Here is a 14,732-nt window from a genome sequence, read left to right as displayed (position 1 = left end):
ATTTCACGGCGCAAGCAGTGGTACTCGCAGACGAGCGTGATGGGATTCGTGGTATGGACCCCGCTAACTTCAGAATCAGCGATCTGAATCTGGTTATAAACAAGGTAGTCAACGAACATAAACGGAATTTGTGGCTGGAACACTTGGTGCAATTTAACTTAGGTGTAGGCAAACTGTGGTCTACTGTTAAGTACTCTCGAACCCCGGTAGACGGGATGACAGGACCTCAGTCCGTGACTGATCCGAAGAGATGCGCCAGGTTGTTTAACCGTCAATTTATTGTGCATCCCGAGAGAGATAGGGCAAGGAGGAAAGCAATTCGCCGTATTCGTGGTCTCGAAACCGATGAACAGCCATCACAATTTGCTGTGGGCGAAGTTACGAATGTCATCCGTGGCGCTAAATCATCTAAGGCGTTGGGCCCCGAAGGAATCTCTACATTGTTGTTGAAGAATCTGAATTCACCTGGAGTTGAGTACCTTACCACTGTCCTCAACCTGTCATTGAACACTCTTATAGTTCCCGATGTCTGGAAAATGGGCAGAATGATCCCGCTACTGAAGCCTGGAAAAGACCCGAGTTTGGGGGACTCGTACAGACCGATCTCCCTTCTCTCACCAGTCGCAGAGCTTGCCTAATATTTCGCTGCAAGAAATCTGAAGATATCCGCCACCAAATCTTCATCCACATTGTTCACTACAAATACGCGTAAGGTGAATACGCTGACTGTGATAGTCGATGGAGAAATGATTCCGACCATCAAGTGTCCCAAAATACTTGGTGTCACATTTGACAGCTCTTACACATTCTGCCCACATGCCACAGCAATCTGCGACAAAGTCAAAAGTAGAAACAAGGTCCTCAAGTCACTTGCTGGCAGCACTTGGAGTGCAGTAAAAGAAACCTTGTTAACCACGTACAAAGCAATTGGCCGGACTGTGGTAAGTTATGCAGCGCAAGTGTGGTCTCGTCAACTTTGTGACACGCAGTGGAATAATATTCAGATCTGTCAGAATGCCGCCCTCCAAACTGCGACGGGCTGTCTCCTCAGTTCTCATGTGTACCACCTCCATCAGGAGACAAAGATCCTACCAGTGCCAAGACATAACTACATGCTATCCAAACAATACCTTTTAGGCTGTTATCGCAGAAACCATCCAAATCATCATCTTGTGGATAGACATCCACCGCCTAGAAGCCTTAAGGTAGATCTACATGATCTAGAGCGTGAGGTTCAGCGCTACAAGAGAGAACCTCTAGATCAAGCGGCATATCAAGCGGGTCTAAACAACATTCATGCAGACACGGTAGCAGATGCGGTAATTGAATATCGGGTGAATGTAGTCCTTGGAGAACGACCGCCACCCATTGTTCCCGAAGAAATCGACCTCCCCCGGCAAACCAGAGTAGTTCTGGCTCATTTACGTTCCGGCAGATGCAGCCGCCTCAATTCCCACAGAGCTAGGATTGATGCCGACGTGCAAGATGTATGTTGTAACCAGGGACCGCACAATACACGTCACCTGTTTAACTGCCCTGCTAGAACCACTCGACTCAGATCCAGATCCCTGTGGACGCATCCCATCTTAGTCGCAGAGTTCTTGGGTCTTGATTGATTTCGCCGCGGCAAAAAACATGGTAGTTAGTAGCACCAGATTGCAACATAAAAATATTCACAAAGCCACATAGCTGTCACCCGATCAAAACACGACGAACCAAATTGATCACGTTGTGATAGATGGAAGGCATTCATCCAGCGTGTTAGATGTACGATCGATCCGTGGAGCGAATACAGATTCGGATCATTACCTTGCTGCAGCAAAGGTTCGCACCCGTTTGAACATGGCGAGGAAAGTACGATCTGACACTGCACGGAAGCTGGACATTGAAAAGCTGCAAACACAACAAATGGCAGCGGCATACTCCACTTGACTGACCCAACTGCTTGATAAAGTCAGGAGTCAGAATGAAGTCCTGAAATTCTACCAAAGAATTAAACATCAAAACGATGGCTTTGGTGCAGGCACATCCTCCTGCAGAGACAAAGAAGGAAATCTGGTAACTGACACTGCTAGTGTCCGACGTTGGCGGCAAAGAGGATACCGCAGAACCAATCCCTGATAATGGTATAGAATGTTTACTACCTAGCCAGATTGAGGTCCAAGTGGCAGTGACCCGACTAAAGAACAACAAGGCAGCAGGAGCCGACGGGTTACCTGCTGAACTTTTTATTTAAGACCGGTGGCGACACTCTGATAAGGCGTATGCATCAGCTCATCTGCGCAATCTGGCTAGAAGAACGCATATCCGATGATTGGAACCTCAGCATACTATGACCCGTACACAAGAAAGGAGACAAGATGGAATGTGCCAACTACAGAGGAATAAGTCTCCTTCCCATCGCATACAAGATACTCTCGCGCGTACTGTGTGAAAGATTCGAACCTAATGATAATCAATGAGATAATTGGGCCCTATCAATGCGGCTTTAGACCTGGTAAATCCACCCAAGACCAGATATTCACACTGCGCCAAATCCTGGAAAGACCCGAGAAGGACAAATCAACACCTACCATATCTTTGTTGACTACAAAGCCTCTTTCGATACCCCTTTACGTTCCAAGGTATTTCAAGCCATGCCTGAGTTTGGTATACCTGCAAAATTAATAAGACACTGCAGGATGACACTTGCTGATACGCATACCTCAGTAAGAATAGATAAGAATCTCTCGGAACCATTTAATACCAAACGACGTTTCAGACAAGGAGACATCCTATCGTGTGATCTCTTTAATATCCTGTTGGAGAAGATTATACGAGATGTAAATGTGAATAGATATGGCACACTAATCACAAGAAAACACATGCTACTCGCCTATGCCGACGACATCGATATCATAGGTCGGTCACCGGAAGTAGCAACTGTAGCCTTTGAACGAATCGAAAGAGAGTCAGTGAAAATGGGTCTGGCAATAAATGGAGATAAGATGAAATGGATGGTTTCAACTCCCAAAAAGCCTTGCACAATCGAGCAGATAAAGAAAATGAAGAATGTTGGGAACCACAACTTTGAGACAGTCCGTAACTTTATCTACCTCGGCACCGCCGTAACCGAAACGAATGACACCAGTTTTGAAATTAAGCGAAAAATAATACTGGCAAACAGATGCTACTTTGGACTAAGTAAGCCGTTTAGAAACAAGGCCACCTCTCGACAGACGAAGATTATACTATACAAGACACTGATACTACCCGTGCAGTAATATGATTCTGAAGCATGGGTACTTGTGAAAGCAGATGAGGCAGTGCTTGGAGTATTTGAAAGAAAGATTCTTCGTAAAATGTATGGACCAGTTTGCGTTAATGGAGAATATAGGCGACATATGAACCACGAGCTGTATGACGACGATAGCATAGTTACAAAATACAACGGCTGCGTTGGCTAGGTCATGTTGACAGAATGGATGAAGAAGCTCCAGCAAAGAAGTCTTTTGAAGGCAAACACGGTGGTACACGGAAACCGGGAAGACCAAAAGCCCGATGGAAAGATCAAGTTGTGGAAGACACCTCGAAACTTGGTGTCAGAGATTTTAGAATGAACGCAGAAGATCGAGGCGCTTGGAACGCTATTCTACGTTCGGCTAGTGGAACAAATATTCTGTCATAGCCAATTAAACAAAACAAACAACATGTAATATAGAGCATGAAAGTTCTAATGGAATTTCTTCCATTGTTGATGTCAGCAATGAACAAATTGACTATTGGCAGAGGACGATTATAGTGTCAAATTAACAAGAATGTGACTATTTTGAAGATGCAATTGGCAATAGTGGTTCCGAAGACTGATTGAACTGAGGCAGCTGGTAGCAATCAAACAGCCAGACGATCGCAAGGATTGCAAATCGACCGCTACGAAGATAGAGTTTGTGTGTCGCGGCGAATTGAGACCAAAATCGGAACTTTCATTAAATGAAAGTCTCGTAAAGTTCCCTTTGTTTTTTCAACAGAACTATTTTATTAGCTAGTAGCAGAAATTACAATAATTGAGGTTATTATTTGGTTCAAGAGGGTCAGTACCATAAAATAATTACCAGGTAGTGTATCGTAAACAGTTGAGTACAATTTTTTCTCGCGAAGTACACTATCTGTCAGCGGGTTTTGGTTGTGTGTGTGTGTGTTATTGTATAGAACCATAACACTAGTAACATACACAAAATCAGAGTTGCACTTATCACTGATTTTGACAGATAGTGCACTCAACATTTTGTTGATGTGCATCTGCCACTACCTGTAAATGAATAGTACCGCTTTTCTGTAATGTATAAAGAACATCGTTTAGTTAAATATATGGACAAAAAATCGATAGCACTAACGATTACGTTATTCTCTAATTCCTCGTTAACATTCTCATCGATTCTACAAAGAAGAATCGACAGAAATAATAAAAAATTCCCCCCATAGCCTCAGATTATTCTTTTATTAATTTAAAACATCACAAATCTAAACAAATCTAAATTCGAATTTATTCGTATAAAACTTTTGCGGATTTTTTTTTCATATTAACCAATAGTACGTTACCGCGCTTATTAATTGATTGTACACACCCATATCCTTAATGTTTAAAGAAAAAACAAGAGAAAAATACTCTAAAACCATCTCATATATTTACATTTATTTATTGCGTTAAAGTAAACACCAAATAATTGTCCGTCGTTTGGTTGACGATTTTCTACTCGTTGGCGAAAACAGCTGATTTTAATGATGCCGATTATAGTTAAAAGTGACTACAGAATACCAAATTCGTAAACTTTTCTGTTATCGCTTTTTAACTAAACCATAAAGTACATATATTCTTGACCGTTATATCATTTTAAGTCGATCTAGCCATGTCCGTCCGTCTGTCGACTACACGCTGAGACGCTAACTTTCGAAGAAGTAAAGCTAGCCTCTTGAAATTTTGCACAAATACTTTTTATTAGTGTAGGTCGCTTGGTATTGTAAATGGGCCAAATCGGTCCATGTTTTGATATAGCTGCCATATAAACCGATCTTGGGTCTTGACTTCTTGAGCCTCTAGAGAGCGCAAATATTATCCGATTTGGCTGAAATTTTGTACAACCGTTTCTCCCATGACCTTCAACATGTCAAATATGGTCTGAATCGGTCTATAGCCTGAAACAGCATCGGAGGTATAGCCTTAAACAGCACAAAAGAGATACCGGGAAAGGAATTCGACAAATTTGATCCATGGTGGAGGGTTTATAAGATTCGGCCCGGCCGAACTTAGCACGCTTTTACTTGTGAAATCCTTAATAGGGTATTAAAGGTTTGTGAATACGGTAATTGATGCAAATGCCTATTAGTAGTTTATAAAGCCTCCGTAACTTTTTGTGAATACGGCTGTAAGAATATGGTAGCAGATTATCTAACTAAAGCCATAAGTGCAGATAAAGTCAATGTATTTTAATTCTGGCTTGAAATAATGTTTAATATATATTTAATTATAAGAATATGTTATTCAGGGGTAGTATTTTGAATTATCGAATAATATATTCATAGAAGTAGTTGGTAGTCATTACAAGGTATCACTAGTAGACCATGTAATAAGAAATGCAATAATAATTGCTGTTCTCTTTCAACTTTCAAAGTAGCAATTGCAAATGTAGGGTTAATATTTAGTTAGAGCTTACACCTGTGCCCTCCAAAAGCCACTCCACGTACATTCAAGACAATATCCCTCAATAGATATAGACCCTTAAAAAACCGATTCGCCGATTTGATTTCTTGCGCCATTATTTGACTAATTTGGTTAAACTTTAGTATGTACTGCATTAATATTTCGAGAATTTCATGCTTTATTTATCCCTCTACTTTGTGATGAGGGTACTCATTTCGACATAACGTTTGTAACAGCCCGAACTATTCGTCTCAATGTATAAAGTTAATTGTTTGGCAGTTGATTCTTTTTTGGTTCGGTGTTAGACCGTCCTTCTCTTATTTGATTCCCAAATTAGAATGTCTTACTGCTAATCTTACAACTCTAGCTTAGGCTGGCGGCAGAGTGCGGACGAGAAGCATTGCGATGCTATAATCGTGCATGCTGTTTCTATGCTATAATGTGGCAAAGTGCGTGCGACAGAGAGCAAAGCGTGTTGTTTGTTTACCTCACCGGTTCAAGTTATATAGTGCTGTTTGTTTACTCAAGATGGATTCAGATGAATAATGCAGAAACATTATACACAAAATGACCAATGCCTTTGAAATGCCCAACAAAAAAAAAAAAAAAAAAAAAAAAATGCTAAAGAAGAAGCCAGTACAGCCCAATAACGCTAAAATAAAAAAAAAACAAGATCCCAGATCGGTTTATATGGCAGCTCTATCAGGTTATGAACCGATTTGAACCTTATTTGACACAGTTGTTGAAAGTAAAAATAAAATACGTCATACAAAATTTCAGCCAAATCGGATAGGAATTGCGCCCTCTAGAGGCTCAAGAAGTCAAAACCCAAGATCGGTTTATATGGCAGCTATATCAGGTTATGGACCGATTTCAACCATACTTGGCACAGTTGTTGGATAAATAACAAAACACGTCGTGCAAAATTTCATTTCAATCGGATAAGAATTGCGCACTCTAGAGGCTCAAGAAGTCAAGACCCAAGATCGGTTTATATGGCAGCTATATCAGGTTATGGACCGATTTAGACCATACTTGGCACAGTTGTTGGATATCATAACAAAACACGTCGTGCAAAATTTCATTCTGATCGGATAAGAATTCCGCACTCTAGAGGCTCAAGAAGTCAAGACCCAAGATCGGTTTATATGGCAGCTATATCAGGTTATGGACCGATTTGAACTACACTTGGCACAGTTGTTGGATATCATAACAAAACACGTCGTGCAAAATTTCATTCCAATCGGATAAGAATTGCGCACTCTAGAGGCTCAAGAAATCAAGACCCAAGATCGGTTTATATGGCAGCTATATCAAAACATGGACCGATATGGCTCATTTACAATACCAACCGACCTACACTAATAAAAAGTATTTGTGCAAAATTTCAAGCGGCTAGCTTTACTCCTTCGGAAGTTAGCGTGCTTTCGACAGACAGACGGACGGACGGACATGGCTAGATCGACATAAAATGTCACGACGATCAAGAATATATATACTTTATGGGGTCTCAGACGAATATTTCGAGTAGTTACAAACAGAATGACGAAATTAGTATACCCCCCATCTTATGGTGGAGGGTATAAAAAACAAGTAAAAGCGTGCTAAGTTCGGCCGGGCCGAATCTTATATAACCTCCACCATAGATCGCATTTGTCGAGTTCTTTTCCCGGCATCTCTTTTTGGCAAAAAATGAAATAAGAAAAGGTTTGCTCTACTATTAGAGCGATATCAAGATATGGTCCGGTTTGGACCACATTTAAATTATATGTTGGAGACCTATGTAAAGTAAAATAGAGAGATCGATTTATATGGGAGCTGTATCGGGCTATAGACCGATTCAGACCATAATAAACACTTATGTTAATGGTCATGGGAGGATCCGTCGCACAAAATTTCAGGCAAATCGGATAATAATTACGACCTCTAGAGGCTCAAGAAGTCAAGATCCCATATCGGTTTATATGGCAGCTTTATCAGGTTATGAACCAATTTGAACCATTTTTGACACAGTTGTTGAAAGTAAGAATAAAATACGTCGTGCAAAATTTCAGCCAAATCAGATAGGAATTGCGCCCTCTATATGACAGCTATATCAGCTTATGAACCGATTTGAGTCATACTTGGCACAGTTGTTGGATATCATAACAAAACACGTCGTTCAAAAATTCATTCAAATCGGATAAGAATTGCGCACTCTAGAGGCTGAAGAAGTCAAGACCCAAGATCGGTTTATATGCTTTATCAAAACATGGATATGGCCCATTTATAATACCAACCGACCTACACTAATAAGAGGTATTTGTGCAAAATTTCAAGCGGCTAGCTTTACTCCTTCGGAAGTTTGCGTGCTTTCGACAGACAGACGGACGAACGGACGGACATGGCTAGATCGACATAAAATGTCGCGACGATCAAGAATATATATACTTTATGGGGTCTCAGACGAATATTTCGAGCAGTTACAAACAGAATGACGAAATTAGTATACCCCCCATCCTATGGTGGAGGGTATAAAAACAGTAAGGAAAGGCAAAAGTCGGGCGGAGCCGACCATATAATACCCTACACCTACCCTACAATTACAAATTCGGGCAATATATAAATATATATGTATATATGAGCTATATCTAAATCTGAACGGACTATTAAACAGATCGTTTGAAAATTGTTGTTACTCCGGCCATATAAGTGCAAATCTGGCGATAAATACATATGTATGGGTGCTACATCCAAATCTGAACCGATTTTGATGAAATCTCGCACACATGTTAAGACCAGTAAAAAAACAATCCGTGCCAATTTTTGTGGAAATCGGTTACGAATTGTGTTTAATACACAACCGGTACTTATATATGGGAGCTATATCCAAATCTGAAGCAATTTTGATGAAATCTAGCATATATGTTAAGATCAGTAGCAAAAGAATCCGTGCCAAATCTTGTGCAGATATGTTGAAAATTGTAGCTTCTAAGGCCATTTAAGTGCAAATCGGGCGATATATATATGATGAGCATTTTCAACCCTCAAAAATGGATTAAATATTTTACAGCAGCAAGGATATTTGGTGTAATTGTTTTTGATTTTTTATTATTTTCATTGTTTTCTGGTTTTATCATCCCACTCGGCATTCAACGATATCGTACGAAACCTTTGACCGGAGAACGAAATCTTATGATAATTACTAGTAGTGGAACTGGAAAAACAACGGCAATTGCGATGTCTGCGCTTCAAATTATAGAACCATCCGATGGAGCCAGTCAAGTTTTGTATCTTGGCCATTCGCTAGATGTAGCCCAATCTTTCCAGGATGTTATTAAAAAATTGGGTGTATCTATGAATGTCAATTGCTTTGTATGGGGTAGAAAAAAAAATAATAAAAAAAAACCTCTGATTGCCAATCAACACATTTTTGTGGTCCTCTGTAGCGAATTTTTGATTTAATGAAATGGGACCCTTTGAGTATGAAAACGATTCGAATGTGTGTGCTGGAAGACGCCAACATATTGCTGTCAGAAAAGTTTCATAAAACCGTTGACGCCATTCTTCGGGCTTTGCCACCACATGTCCAGATTGTAATGACTGCACCCATAATGTCTCTGGAAACCAAGAAAGTTGCTTTGAAATATATGTCTACTGATCCTATTGTCTTAATGGAGAATATGTGATGAGTGGAAAATCCAAAGTATTTTTGAAAACATTTGTCGTGAATAGCCTCCCTAAGTCTTATTATTCCTTATTATTGCTCCTTTTCTCGTATTTCATCTCACACACACACACACACATATGTAAGATTTTAGTTTTGTTCCATTCTTATTGAATTCCTTTTGATTGAATTGATTGATTGACACATTGAAGATGACGATTTTTGAGAGAGTCTTGTTTTGCCATTCAAGCTGTTCGGTCGTGAAATTTGAATTATTAAAAGCTTCCCTTTAAATTTACAAGTCGGAGTTTTTATTTCGAAAGACCATCTTAGTCACAATTTCGGAAGTGGGATAAACTCGTCTTATAAGCACAAACTCAAAACGAGCCCTCGTGTGTTAAAAAAGAGAGACGTAATTAATTTGTGTAGACGGTAAAGCAGGACGAGAAATTAATTGAAAGTGTCCACGACGGTATTGGTGGATTACGGTGTCTAGAGCGAAAAACGACAAACCAGTGATAATGGAGGCCCTAAATGAATGTAAAGTCGAACAACTGAAAGAACATGGCCCGAGTTTAAGCTTGTCGGCGAAAGACAAGAAAATAGACCTAATCGAGCGTCTATTTAGAAATCAGTTGGAATTCGGGATGCTACACAAAAGTCGGTGCAGAATAGCACGTTTCATTGCATGACTGAACAGGAGAATGATTTGCCATTAAGTGTTTCGTGGCCAGATTTTCTTGGTTTTAGCAATGACTCATCAATGCGAGTAACATCAACATACGACGTTGCAGTCATAGGAACAGTCGCGACGGCATTCAATGTTCGCTGTACTTCGGTTTGTGATGTTCGACTCAACGATTCAGCTTCAGTGACGTCCAGCGATATGGGACGAAGCGTATAGGCTAAATAAATGTAAAGTCGAACAACTGAAAGAAAATTGCGCGAGTTTAAGCTTGTCGACGAAAGCAAGAAAATAGACTTAATCGAGCAGCTGTTTAGAAATCAGTTGGAAGATAAACAACGAATCATTCGGGATGCTACACAAAGGTCGGTTCGAGTCAACAATTCAGTTTCAGTGACGTCCAGCGGTATGGGACGAAGCGTATATTGGACGAAATAGCTAATTCAAATTTTCAACGGCTGGCTAGTAACACAAATGCTGTAATTGTAACCCAATAGCGACAACAAATCAGCAGAACAACACATACGCAAATTTTATTCATTTTTCTTCTGCAAACGTTTCGCAGCAGAATACATATACCCACGCGATGTAAGGAAATGTTTTGAATTCCATTCCGTCCCAACGATAATTTGCACAGGCCGATGTTCGCAGCTTTCCCTCGACTGATTTTCAAAACTTCGTTCCCCCTTCTCACCAATAGCTGTGTTCGGGAACTCAAAAATTTGTGCAGATTTGCACAAATTTTTACTGGAAGTCTTTCGCGTACTTTATTTACCAGCAGAAGAGAGCGCGAGAGAGAGCAAATTTTGACAGTTGGAAAATAGAGAACCTGCAAATTTCTACTGGGACTTTTTTTGCCAGCAGAAATTTGCAACTTTGAACAGGTGTTTTGTAAAGGTCAGCTTTTTTTATGAAAAGCAAAAAGGCAGAGGTTAGTAAAAAATAAAAATATTGTTTATTGGTAATTTGGAAATTTGTCTCATTTTTATTTACTTTTAATGAAGATTCATGGCAGGAGCTAGTGTTCAGGTACAGAAAACCCAACAATAGAAGTTGTAATTTTACCTCAAGTCGGTTGTTCTATATTAGAAGGTACATGCAAAATTTGCAGAATTATTTGGAAAATCTTGAAAAATTCAAACCTTGTATCCTTCCAGACACCAAAAAAGAGCAATTATAGGTTTTTTAAGTGTTTTGATGGAACCATCCTCATCGGGAAGCTACGACGAAACCAACACCGTTTCTTCGAATTTGTTAAGGAGGGAAGATTAAGTGGGTCTAGCTGGGCAGTTAAACAATTGACGAACAGTGAAATTAGAAAACATTAGCGCAAATTAGTCTGCCAATTGTAAACGGATGCAGATATATTCAATGACCAAATAGAAAGCTCCCTTAGCCTCACATCAGTGGTTGTAGCAATTTGTCTACCCAAATATCCAGAAGCATTAGATGGTTAGTCCAAGGTTTCTTTTTGATGGAATGTAAAGCAGCTGTAGTCCTATGCAGCCTTCGAAATGCATGATGATGCTCGGCGAATAGAAATTGTCCAACAAGAGGAGCGTCTTGGCTACTGATGACAGAAGGGAGATCGATCTGTACGACTCCCCCTTGGTCGTGTTCTTTCCAGGTTTCAGCTGCGGGATCAGACCGCCGATAATATAGGCGGTATAATAGTGTTCGGATATGCTGAAGACAGTTGTAAGGTACTCGACTCCAGGCATATCCAGATTCATCAGTATCAGTGTAGAGATTCTGTCTGGGACCAGCGACTTGGAGCCACATATGACATTCGTAGCTTCCTGCACGGTTGCTGTTGTAGCAGTGTGTTGTACACTGAAAGACTCCATCGGTTCAATGCGGTACGTACAACCTGTACAATCGCACGGTAATTTGTGATGGCTGTCCAGCGGCACGGATACGACGAATGGATCACGGATTATCCATCTGATAAATCGATAACTTCAGGCAAGTTCATTCAACGTATCGAGCAGCTGAGACAATTGTACGGGTGGGACCATAGAGTTTTACTTTTTGCCGTGCAGACGACATTACGAGGTGCGGCAAAACTATGGATAGATTCGGGAACAGAAATTTTTAACACTTGGTGTGTCAGAGCAATTTTGACAGAGTTTCCATCTATTGTGAATGTTGCCGAAATTCATATGAAGTTAATAAATATGCGTCGCGCGTTTGGAGGTGTCTTTTTATTAGTATTATCGATTGCAAGAACGGTGACTTGGACGACCAGTCAATAATTAATACAGAGCACTTCATGTGCAATTTCAGCCAAATCGGACAAAAATGACGCCTTACAAAGGGGTTAAGAAGTCAAATCGGGATATTGGTTTATATGGGAGCTATATCAGGTTATACACCGATTTGGACCGCACAGTCGTTCGAAGTCATAATAGAACATCACATGCACAATTTCAACCAAATCGTACAAAAACTGCGGCTTGTAAAGGCTCAAGAAGCCAAATCGGGAGATCGGGGTATATGGGAGCTAAATCAGCTTATATACTGACTTAGACCGTACTCCGCAGAGTTGTTTAAAGTCATAAAAGAACACTACTTGCAAAATTTCAGCCAAATCGGACAAAAATTGCGGCTTCCAGGGGCTCAAGAAATTAAATCGGGAAATCTGTTTATATGGGAGCTATATCTAAATCTGAACCGATATGGCCCATTTGCAATCCCCAATGACCTACTTGAATATTAAGTATCTGCAAAATTTCAAGTGGGTAGCTTGAGTGGCCGTGGTGGAGACACTTGCTATGTTTCGAATATACTATTGCTCTGCTTTTCAACCATTAAAGCCAAAACGCAGATAATCCTCCGACTTCGAGTGCATGCATCGAACGGGCAGCAGAATGGCTCACTTTGACGCCATGAGCCGAGCTCCTATTGAGGCACCAATTGCTCAAGTCTCTATTGCAACCGACGACTGCTTGCTAACCATGCAATTGCAGGATGAGAAATTGTCGACCATCATAAAAGTTTTACGAGGAGAGCGTAAATTCGAACAGATTACCAGTGGGAGAATCAAAGATTCTATAGGAAATGCGACGGAAAATTTTTATTTGTTGTTCCTAAAGCGGTAAGATGTCGTATCGTTAAGTATTACTATGATGATATGTGTCATTTCGGAGTAGAGAAGACAATCCAGCGATTATTTCAAAAAATGCAGAGATGTACATCAACGAGAACTTGCACGTTGATCACTTAGCACCGTTCTTGCGCAGTTGGTACGGCTATGTCTACATATTGACTATCAGCGACGCTTTCACCAAGTTCTTAATTGTTCGGCCAGTACGGAATACGTCAACAATCCGCGTAATTCAGATTTTGAATGCGATTGTGCGATATTTTGGTTTGCCGGAACGTGTGATTTCTGACAGAGGTACGGCGTTGACTTTTAAACAATTTGAGAATTTCTGCGCTGAATACTACATTGTCATATCAAGACAAGTTGTGAGAACTCCAAGGGCGAATGGCCAAGTGGAAAGGGCTAATAGCACAATTTTGAATTATTTGAGGACATCCACAACGGATCAAAGGGATTGGGATACTTTTTTACTTCGTGTTCAATGGACGGTGAATTGCCAACCTTACAGCAATACCAGTCCGCACGAATTGATATTAAACTTTAAACTACAAGACGTATAGAAAATAATCTTTTGACTGCTATTATTGAAACGGAATGTGAAGTTCCAGCTGAGAGTAATCAGATCGAGGCCCAACAAAATATACGCCAATGGCGTGAACAGTGGAAAATCATATTTGATCAAGCACACATCAAGCCACAACAGTATGTAGCTGGCAATATAGTTGTCATACAAAACGAACTACAATCAACGCGGGAATCACGCAAATTGGAGCCACGATTCAGAGGGTCATATGTGGTGGCGAAAGCTGTTGGCAAGGACAGATATCTATTGGAAGACGTTATGGGGATGCAAGTAAGTCAGAGCCATTCAGTTTAGTCTACACTGCCGAGAAGATGAAGAGATGGTGCACACTACCCCCGGAAGACGACGAAGCTGTCGTGATTTGCCTCTTTAAGTTTTATTATTACTCCTTGTGTAAGATTTTAGCTTTGTTCCATTCTTATTGAATTGCTTTTGATTGACACATTGAAGATGAAGATTTTTGAGAGAGTATTGTTTTAACATTTAACCTGTTCGGTCGTAAAATTTGAATTATTAAAAGCTTCCCTTTAAATTTACAAGTCGGAGTTTTTATTTCGAAAGGCTAACTTAGTGACACATGATTATAAACTATTCAAAAAATTTGAAGTTTTTTTAATAAATCATTTTTTTTTAATTTGAATTAATTAATTTGAATAAGACAATTGCTTATTTCTGCAGATATTGAGTTTAGGAACCCAAGCCACTTCTTTTCAAATCGAAAAATTCTCAAAATCTTTTTGTAACTGTGAAAAGGATGAGATATTCCCAATTTGTTTTTTTCACGGAAAAATTTGACGTTACTGTTTCCAGGAACTGACCCATCAACGATGACATTTAATCATAAAGCGAGAGCTAATATTTGTATTGCTTGCCGAAAAAAAAAACTATTTATAGGCCGATTAGATCCTTCAAAAATGTGTCTGAGTAGATGTCTTAGCTTTACAGTACTAAGATATGGGCTCTTAAATTACTTTGTTTGGTGTAGAAGCCAGTACTAAAATTTTAGAACATATTAAAAGTTCTAAAATTTCAGTT

At 40.0% G+C, this 14,732-nt stretch overlaps 1 protein-coding gene across 8 annotated transcripts in view; it reads left to right on the top strand.

The window, feature by feature from the left end:
• LOC106083760 (uncharacterized) overlaps nucleotides 1–14,732 on the top strand; it is a 175,151-nt gene that overhangs the window by 58,557 nt on the left and 101,862 nt on the right. For 3 of the 8 annotated variants that reach the window (XM_059361987.1, XM_059361986.1, XM_059361988.1), the window contains exon 17: nucleotides 8,866–14,236. The exons of 4 other annotated variants lie outside the window; for them this stretch is intronic. In XM_059361987.1, the coding sequence (XP_059217970.1) occupies nucleotides 8,866–9,121 (256 nt within the window). In that variant the 3' untranslated portion in view covers nucleotides 9,122–14,236. Of the gene's footprint in view, nucleotides 1–8,865; nucleotides 14,237–14,732 lie in introns of those variants that run through there. One more of the 8 variants, XM_059361989.1, reaches the window with a different exon arrangement.

The sequence above is a fragment of the Stomoxys calcitrans genome, chromosome 2, assembly GCF_963082655.1.
Source record: "Stomoxys calcitrans chromosome 2, idStoCalc2.1, whole genome shotgun sequence".
NCBI lineage: Eukaryota > Metazoa > Arthropoda > Insecta > Diptera > Muscidae > Stomoxys > Stomoxys calcitrans.
This window is presented reverse-complemented; position numbering and strand designations above follow the sequence as displayed.